This window comes from Pygocentrus nattereri, chromosome 23 (genome assembly GCF_015220715.1).
Source record: "Pygocentrus nattereri isolate fPygNat1 chromosome 23, fPygNat1.pri, whole genome shotgun sequence".
NCBI classification, from domain to species: domain Eukaryota; kingdom Metazoa; phylum Chordata; class Actinopteri; order Characiformes; family Serrasalmidae; genus Pygocentrus; species Pygocentrus nattereri.
In genome coordinates, this window is record NC_051233.1 from 2,174,845 (window position 1) to 2,184,844 (window position 10,000).

At 44.2% G+C, this 10,000-nt stretch overlaps 1 protein-coding gene across 7 annotated transcripts in view; it reads left to right on the forward strand.

Moving 5' to 3' along the window:
* Positions 1-10,000, forward strand: part of LOC108415172 (disks large homolog 4) — a 203,913-nt gene that overhangs the window by 189,316 nt on the left and 4,597 nt on the right. For all 7 annotated transcript variants that reach the window (XM_037533555.1, XM_037533558.1, XM_037533552.1 and 4 more), the window contains 11 exons: positions 57-213; positions 339-441; positions 1,618-1,732; positions 2,046-2,222; positions 3,206-3,248; positions 4,629-4,659; positions 5,638-5,685; positions 6,073-6,174; positions 6,428-6,600; positions 7,138-7,250; positions 7,819-7,910. In XM_037533555.1, the coding sequence (XP_037389452.1) occupies positions 57-213; positions 339-441; positions 1,618-1,732; positions 2,046-2,222; positions 3,206-3,248; positions 4,629-4,659; positions 5,638-5,685; positions 6,073-6,174; positions 6,428-6,600; positions 7,138-7,250; positions 7,819-7,910 (1,154 nt within the window). The remainder of the gene's footprint in view (positions 1-56; positions 214-338; positions 442-1,617; positions 1,733-2,045; positions 2,223-3,205; positions 3,249-4,628; positions 4,660-5,637; positions 5,686-6,072; positions 6,175-6,427; positions 6,601-7,137; positions 7,251-7,818; positions 7,911-10,000) is intronic.

The window sequence follows — 10,000 nt, forward strand, 5'->3', positions numbered from 1 at the left end:
CTTCCTCTTCTTCTGTTCCTCTTGTTCTTATTGCTCTCACTCCTCCTCTCTCTCAGAGACCCCAGGCGTGTAGTGATCCATAGGGGTTCTACAGGTTTGGGCTTTAATATAGTGGGAGGTGAGGATGGAGAAGGAATCTTTATCTCCTTCATTTTAGCCGGAGGACCAGCAGACCTGAGCGGAGAACTGAGGAAAGGAGACCAAATACTGAGTGTGAGAACACACACACACACACACACACACACACACACACACACACCTCTGACATTCAGTTGATTATTTTGACAGTAATAATTCCCTGTTTCAACTGTTTTTTTGTGCATTTTTGTATGTTTTAGGTAAACGGTGTTGACCTGAGAGCCGCTACACATGAACAAGCTGCGGCCGCGCTAAAGAACGCCGGACAGACTGTCACCATTATAGCTCAGTACAGACCAGAGGGTAAAATATTAAAACAACATAAAATCACGTAACTAAGCCTTTTTGCATAGGCTGTTGATAGGAACTTGGTAAATCCTTGGAACTAGATAATCTTGAATTGTGTCCTGACCACAATCACTCAGGATATGCTGGTCTTGGCTTTAGATTTGATCTTAAAACAGGACTTGCCTATCTTGACTCGTGACTTCCTATCTTGACTCAGGACTAGCCTGCCTCGACTCAGGACTTGGTTGTCTTAATTCAGGACTTGCCTATCTTGACTCAGGATTTGCCTGTCTTGATTCAGGACTTGCCTGTCCTGACTCAGAACTTCCTTGTCTTGACTCAGGATTTGCCTGTCTTGACCTGGGACTTGCCTGTCTTGACTCAGGATTTGCCTGTCTTGACTCAGGACTTGCCTGTCTTGACCTGGGACTTGCCTGTCTTGACTCAGGATTTGCCTGTCTTGACTCAGGACTTGCCTGTCTTGACTCAGGACTTGCCTGTCTTGACTCAGGACTTGTCTATCTTGACCTGGGACTTGCCTGTCTTGACTCAGGATTTGCCTGTCTTGACTCAGGACTTGCCTGTCTTGACTCAGGACTTGCCTGTCTTGACTCAGGACTTGCCTATCTTGACCTGGGACTTGCCTGTCTTGATTCATGACTTGCCTGTCTTGACTCAGGACTTGCCTATCTTGACCTGGGACTTGCCTGTCTTGACTCAGGATTTGCCTGTCTTGACTCAGGACTTGCCTGTCTTGACTCAGGACCTGCCTGTCTTGGTCCAGAACTTAACTATATCAGCTCAAGACTTTTCTATTCTGACTCAGAACTTGCCTATTTTGATTTGGGACCTAACATAGAGCTAATTTATCCTGACTTAATTAGAGACTTAATTGGCTTGATTTGAGACCTGACTACTTTGCTTGTGGACTCAGGACTTGTCTGTCTTTTCTTGGGAATTGACTTACTGTCTTAATTTATGACTTTAGTGGTCAAGTCTTGATCCTTATTACTTGTAACTCAGTGACTAGTTCCTACCCCTTACACAAATCTCCAACACTGAAACAAACACCATCAACTGGTAGATGTGAATTCCTGAATTGTAATTCTGTCAGTTTCATTGTGAATTTAGAGTTCTAAAAGTTTAAAGTGCATTAAAGTGATATGCCACTTTGTGCATGTGTTTTTGTAGAGTACAGTCGGTTTGAGGCTAAAATCCATGATTTGAGAGAGCAGTTGATGAACAGTAGTTTGGGCTCTGGAACAACAACGCTGAGGAGTAACCCCAAACGAGGGTTTTACATCAGGTACACACACAGCTCAAACTATGAAAACATTGTAATTGATAGGCTAAGCAGCCTTCAGAGTTCACTGGCTTTGTTTTAATGTTGCTAAGTTAATCTAAGTTAACGACGTCATCCACACTTGTAGATACTGTGGCAAAGCAGAAGTTACTGTGAGGAATTTGCCCAGAACATCTTCCTTGTTATACCTGACACTTTTTCACCATATTGCAAAAACAGTACACCTGAAATACTTCATACAAATTTTAAACTAGCCTTTCCTCCTCTCTCCCTCTCTCTCTCTCTCTCTCTCTCTCTCTCTCTCTCTCTCTCTCAGGGCTCTGTTTGATTATGATAAGACGGCTGATGGTGGATTTCTGAGCCAGGCAGTCAGTTTCCGTTTCGGTGATGTTCTCCATGTTCTGGACTGCAGTGATGATGAGTGGTGGCAGGCCCGACGGGTCAGCGCAGGGGGTGAGGCTGAGGAGCTCGGCTTTATACCCAGCAAGAGGAGGTGGGTTAGAATTGAAGAACTACTTAGAATTGATTCAGAATTATTCAAGAGTTTGTCTGTGGCATGTGCCCATCCCCTGAGCCCTGATGACGGCCACAGGAAGACAGAGCTCGAACTCCGAGCCCAGGCGAAACCCTGTAAAGACAGCGGGGACAGGATGAAATCTGCGAGGGAGTGGAGAATGTCGCATGAGTCCCAAGCCCCACCTCCTTTGTTCCTCTCGTGGCTATCGTCACCAACCTCACCCACACACACACTCCTGGCAGCTGACGTCCTCCTCCCGCCATCACTCATGTCCGTCAACGGCTCTCGCTGGCCATCGTTGGGGCCAAGGGGAAAGGCACATGCCACAATGTCCTCAGGTTATGGGCAAAAATAAAATGCTGTGGCTGTTTTCAAATTTCAAAACTGCATTGAACACTTTCCTAAAAAAGCATAATTGAATCAGTCATTATGGAATGAAAATTATAAGCCATATTATGGACACTAGTGGTTGGTTAGTGTAGTGGGTAACACCTCTGCCTTAAACACTGTAGGCTGGAGTTCAGTCCCCCTATATATATATATATTGCCCATAAAAAATAATCAAATTGTAAGTCGCTCTGGATAAGAGCGTCTACCGAATGCCATAAATGAATGACACTATATATATATATAGTGTCATTCATTTATGGCATTCGGTAGACGCTCTTATCCAGAGCGACTTACAATTTGATTATTTTTTATGGGCAATATATATATATATATAGTGGCAAAAGTATGTAAACAAGTAGTAATTTGTGAATGAAGCAGTGAAGCACTTTGTTCTAGAATACTAGAACAAATCTAGAATTTACTCTTGTACAGTTACTAGGGAGAACCTTCTTGATACACTTTGTTAATAACAATTCTTTACATTGAGCAGTTTTTAATTCTTTGCACATTCCGTGAACAAACTCACTTCATCTGCTTGCTTTCTTGCCTCTCTTCCTTCCACTCTGCAGGGTGGAGAGGAAAGAGTGGTCCCGCTTAAAGACGAAAGACAGGGTAAGCTTTGTCATAACCATTAAAATAATGGACACACAGTGTCATTGATGTGAAGCACTGCCCTAGTTGAGTGCTACCAGCTCCCCTTGTAGAGAATCTTCAGAGTAATGTGAAAATGTGAAAGGCTGTGCTAAACACGCAGTTCGCATGTATGCAGAGGTATGATTCAGCCCGTAGGCGTGCAGTTAGCATGATGCTAATTGTAGATAATCGCAACAAACCGAAATCCCCCTCCCTCACCCCTCCCTTTCCAAGTGTGTAGTAGAACTTCTTCTGCTTCTTCCTGCTTTCTCTTCTTTGACGATGAGGATTCACCCTTCCTCACTTTTTCTTGAGCTAAATAACAAGTTTGATCCTTCATGTGATAAAATTTGGGTTCTCAAACTCCTCACAACACAAAACGGTCAAACAACACCGGCAGCAACCACTGATTCTTTTTCTTTCTGCATCTTCCTACCGGAGCTACAGCACCACCAAATTCAAGCTGCTGCTTCAGCATAAAAGCGTGAATGGCGCCCTCTAGAGTCAGCGTTTGGTATGTCCATTCCGGGCTACTGTGGAATCATGGCGGTGCAACATGCCGGCCTCTGTTGGAAGTAGAGCCGCTCCCTATGTAGATATGAAGGGCTCATTCTAAGCTAACGACAACACAACGATTTGTGGTTACAGCTGATCATACGTTAATAAAAACATGGTTTTGTTTCTTGTAGTTCATTTCTAATAATAGAACCCCCAATAGAAGCGTCTAATGTAAACACTTTCACATTGTCCACTAGTTCATAAAAAAATAAATAAATAACAAAGCAAAAAAATTAGCTATCAGGTCTGAATCATGTTCTGCATTATTATTATTCATCTGCATCAACACACAAATTGAAGCAATTATTTATTTTAATGAGCTGCCTTTTACGTGAGCTAATAAGGTTAAATCGCTGTCCGGAAAGACTGTTTCCCAGCACTTCCAACGACTCAGCCTGCCAGGTTTATGGGAGAAAACAGCCTCCCTGCTGACAGCAGTGCAGTTTTAAAGTGTCACAAGTCCACGTCTGTGTGTGTACGACGGCAATTTGATGATAATTTTGTTCTGCTCTGTTTGTTATAAATTGAGTTGTTAACCTGGAGCTCCTCTACTCTGTTATTAGCATAAATGCATAATTACAGACACACACACACACACACACACACACACACACACACTCAACAACACCCTGAACAAAAGCATGAACTCACACACACCATCGTTCAGCTGAGCACAGTGAGTTGATTGAATTAAAAGCATGAACACTGCAGTGATGCTGGACTTTATTCTAATAAAACTGCTCATTTTCTTCTGACTGTGCTTGTAATTATGAATTTCCTCTGTCGACTCACGTTTAACAGGATCGCAGTCGAGACAGTTTAGGATCACAAGGTGAGTGAAAGTGTAGAGTTACTTATCTCTTGTGATTTAAAATATTGATATATATTAAATTATAGTGGTGAACTGTTACTGTTTTAGCTGGGCCTTCAGTTTGAGCCACAAATGTCAAACTAAGCTAAGCTAAGGCTAAGCTACTTCTACTTCACATTAGCCTTTTTTGGCTGCTCTAGATTAAACATAAACAGCTTGTTTAAGACATTATTGGGTATTTATCCATTTCATAGTGAATCTACCCGGAACACTGCTTAGACTGCGGCTCGTATTCACAGTCGTTTGTCTAGAACTTTCAGAAGATGTTTTTCTCACTAAACTGGTCTCATTGTAAATCGAAACTCTATTGCTTGATTACTCTGTCACTTCAAAATTATGTTGGTAGTTAAGTGTAAGGCCTTCTATTCAGCTCCTGAAGTCCTAACCAGTGAGAGAGCAGCTTGGCTGTATCTACCTAGATACCACAGAGAAAACAACCCTGATTGGATCATTTTCTGTTTGGTTTCCCAATAGCATCTTAGTGTTAAGATCGCCCGTGTGTGATGCTCTACCATTTGAGAATCTTCTTTCTGCTAATATGCTTTTGGGAAACCCAGCAATGAATTGAATTGAATTGAATTGAGGGCTCCGGTGCCCCCCCACCCACTCCCCACCCCCGACCCAGAAGGAGAAGCAGCTTAGAAGATGTGTGTGTGTGTTTGTGTTTGTGTGTGTGTTTGTGTGTGTGTGTGTGTGTGTGTGTGTGTGTACTGTGTGTGGATTGAATTGAATTGAACTGGATTGAGGTGGACAGCTGGGAAGGGGTCCAGCGCCCCCCCGCGACCCAGAAGGAGAAGCAGCCTAGAAGATGTGTGTGTGTGTGTGTGTGTGTGTGTGTGGATTGAAGTGAAGTGAATTGAACTGGATTGAAGTGAATTGAACTGTATTACTCTGAGACTGGATTGTGTCTCAGAGCTGATTGTGTGTGTTTGGTTCCAGGTAGAGAAGAATCAGCGCGCAGTTATGAGACGGTGACACAGGTGGAAGGTGAGTGTCACGTCAGTGCGATTCCCCTCTTCAACTCTAGAGGTCACTGTTACCTCAGTGCAAACGGAACTCTCCTCATAAATTTCTCATGAATTTAATAGTTTATCACAGATAAGTTGCATTCGAGCAGCTGAGGAACTCGTAAATTCAGATGCTCAAAACCTCGGAAAAGCCCACGGTAGCTGAGTTTATCAGCTGTAATGTTACCAGCCGTTCTGTTACCACGGCAACACTGTAGGCCGAGCTGGCAAACAATATATCATTAACAATCCAACAAGTTAAAAGTAACTTCTGCCCACTGAATGACTCTATATCATATATCGACCTCTCTCTCTCTCTCTCTCTCTCTCTCTCTCTCTCTCTCTCTCTCTCTCTTTCTCTCTCTAGTACACTATGCGAGACCCATCATTATCCTCGGGCCGGTGAAGGACCGGGTGAATGATGACCTGCTGTCAGAGTTTCCAGACAAGTTCGGCTCCTGCGTTCCTCGTGAGTGTGCAAGCCCGGCCCAGAGCTCTCTCTCACTGGCTCAGTGACAGCCTGACTAATCATTGATTGACTAAAACACAACGCAGCATTGGCCACGCCCCTTAAAGTGTTAATAATTCAGTCAATTTTCACAGCCCTGACAAAGTATCACATTGAAGTCTGCTGAAGAAAACAAACATTCACAAAAGCTCAAAGAGCTGAAGTCGTGTGAGTTATCATGTGTGGCTCACACTGATGACGCTGTGTCTCTCAGATACGACGCGGCCGAAGCGCGAGTACGAGGTGGATGGACGGGATTACCACTTCGTATCATCACGGGAACAGATGGAGAAGGACATCCAAAGCCATCGGTTTATAGAGGCTGGACAATATAACAGCCACCTGTACGGGACGAGTGTACAGAGTGTACGAGAGGTGGCCGAACAGGTGAGAGAGAAAGAGGGAGAGAGAGACAAAGAGAGGGGAAAGAATGGGTGTAATGTAACCATGGAAATGGGTTTTAGAGTAACTATTGAAATGGGTGTAGTGTAACCCTGGAAATGGGTGTGGTGTAACCATGGAAATGGGTGTAGTGTAACCTTGGAAATGGGTGTAGTGTAACCATGGAAATGGGTTTAGAGTAACTATGGAAATGGGTGTAGTGTAACCCTGTAAATGGGCGTGGTGTAACCATGGAAATGGGTATAGTGTAACTATGGAAATGGGTGTAGTGTAACCATGGAAATGGGTGTAGTGTAACCATGGAAATGGTTGTAGTGAAGATATGGAAATGGGTGTAGAGTGACAATGGAAATGGGTGTGTCCCATGGATCCATATATCAGGTGTGTAATTCAGATAGATGCCTATTGGTCATTGTTGTAATTCTATTTCTATCATCTGGAATACAATGTGTGTGTGTGTGTGTGTGTGTGTGTGTGTGTGTGTGTGTGTGTGTGTGTGTGTGTGTGTGTGTGTGTGAGCAGCAGGGGAAACACTGTATTCTGGACGTTTCTGCGAATGCTATCCGCAGACTGCAGGCCGCACAGCTTCACCCAATAGCCATCTTCGTCCGGCCAAAGTCTCTGGAGAATGTCTTGTACGTAACCAATGGCAACCACTATTATACACCGTGTCCTGAACTACATTTAAACAGTGTCTGTAAACAACGTGTAACAACAGTGATGTATTTTTGCTCTCACAAACTCTCAGTTCACTTCCTGAGCTCCAACTACCTTATAGGTCCACTGTGTAAGTGTACAGTTACAGACTGCAGTCCGTCTGTTCATCACTTCACTGATAGTCAGAAACTGCTCAGTGATGAATGGTGTAGAACTACGCTGGTAACTGACCAAATATAATTTGGGTGGTGGTCCATTCTCAGCACAGTGTGGTCCTGGGTTGAGTGTATAAGACCCAGTGGAGTTACTGAGGTTTTTCTACGCGTCAGCATCACTGCTAGGTTGGCGCAGACTGTCCACCCAAAAATTACCAGCCAAGTCCAGCTCTGTGGTCAGAAACCCTCAGCTGATGATAGATTAGAGGGTGTCCAACACATCCTATGTATCAGCAGATGAGCTACAGTCTCTAACTGTAAGGGAAGGGTTTCTGATAAAGTGGCCGGTAAATAGAGAACCTGCAGTAACACACGTGTGTTGTGTGTGAAGGGAGATTAATACGCGTCTGACGGAGGAGCAGGCGAGGAAAGGGCTGGACCGAGCCGTCAAACTGGAGCAGGACTTCCTCGAGTGTTTCACAGGTACAATAAAACAACCGCACGACATAATGTGATTAATGGCACAATCGGACAGCCTATATACACTGCTCAAAAAAATAAAGGGAACCCTTAAACAACACAATAAAACTCCAAGTAAATCAAACTTCTGTGAAATCAAACTGTCCACTTAGGAAGTGACACTGACAATCAATTTCACAGCTGTTGTGTAAATGGAACAGACAACAGGTGGAAATTACTGGCAATTAGCAAGACACACTCAATAAAGGAGTGGTCCTGCAGGTGGGACCACAGACCACTTCTCAGCACCTTTCTGCTTTCTGGCTGATGTTTTGGTCACTTTTGAATGTTGGTGGTCTTTCACACTCGTGGTAGCAGGAGACGGACTCTACAACCCACACAAGTGGCTCAGGTAGTGCAGCTCAACCAGGATGGCACATCAATTGCGAGCTGTGGCAAGAAGGTTTGCTGTGTCTGTCAGCGTAGTGTCCAGAGGCTGGAGGCGCTACCAGGAGACAGGCCAGTACACAAGGAGACGTGGAGGAGGCCGTAGGAGGGCAACAACCCAGCAGCAGGACCGCTACCGCCTTTGTGCAAGGAGGAACAGGAGGAGCTGCCAGAGCCCTGCAGAATGACCTCCAGCAGGCCACAAATGTGCATGCACAAACGGTTAGAAACCGACTCCATGAGGATGGTATGAGGGCCCGACGTCCACAGATGGGGGTTGTGCTCACAGCCCAACACCGTGCAGGACGCTTGGCATTTGCCAGAGAACACCAGGATTGGCAAATTCGCCACTGGCGCCCTGTGATCTTCACAGATGAAAGCAGGTTCACACTGAGCACATGTGACAGACGTGACAGAGTCTGGAGACGCCGTGGAGAGCGATCTGCTGCCTGCAACATCCTTCAGCATGACCGGTTTGGCAGTGGGTCAGTAATGGTGTGGGGTGGCATTTCTTTGGAGGGCCGCACAGCCCTCCATGTGCTCGCCAGAGGTAGCCTGACTGCCATTAGGTACCGAGATGAGATCCTCAGACCCCTTGTAGGACCATATGCTGGTGCGGTTGGCCCTGGGTTCCTCCTAATGCAGGACAATGCTAGACCTCATGTGGCTGGAGTGTGTCAGCAGTTCCTGCCAGATGAAGGCACTGAAGCTCTGGACCGGCCCGCCCGTTCCCCAGACCTGAATCTGATTGAGCACATCTGGGACATCATGTCTCGCTCCATCCACCAGTGCCACGTTGCACCACAGACTGTCCAGGAGTTGGCGGATGCTTTAGTCCAGGTCTGGGAGGAGATCCCTCAGGAGACCATCCGCCACCTCATCAGGAGCTGCCCAGGCATTGTAGGGAGGTCATACAGGCACGTGGAGGCCGGACACAACACTGAGCCTCATTTTGACTTGTTTTAAGGACATTACATCAAAGTTGGATCAGCCTGTCGAGTGTTTTTCCACTTTAATTTTGTGTGTGACTCCAAATCCAGGCCTCCACTGGTTAATAAGTTTGATTTCCATTGATGATTTTTGTGATTTTGTTGTCGGCACATTCAACTTTGTACAGAACAAAGTATTCAATGAGAATATTTCATTCATTCAGATCTAGGATGCGTTATTGGAGTGTTCCCTTTATTTTTTTGAGATGTGTATATCACTGCTGTCCAAAGGAAACCATGTATCTCCAAAATAAATTTACAGGAAAAGACAGCAACACTCTTAACTTTTCATATATGTTACTGTAGTTTTATTACAAGTGGTTTTGGAGAATTATGTTTAAAAGATGTAGAGAAATTAAAATCAACATTTATTTTACTATACATACAATAAATGTCAATGCTTTATTACGATTAATACCACTATTGATTTTCTGAGTGTGAATAAGTGCCCTTCCTCCACAAAGAACATGATACTGCATGTTTTAATACACTATTACTGTTTATTTGCTTAATTTTATATATATATATATATATATATATATATATATATATATATATATATATATATATGCAGTATCTCACAAAAGTGAGTGCCCCCCTCACATTTCTGCAGATATTTTATTCTATCTTTTGATGGACGTCACTGTAGAAATGAAACTCTGATATAAGTTAAAGTGG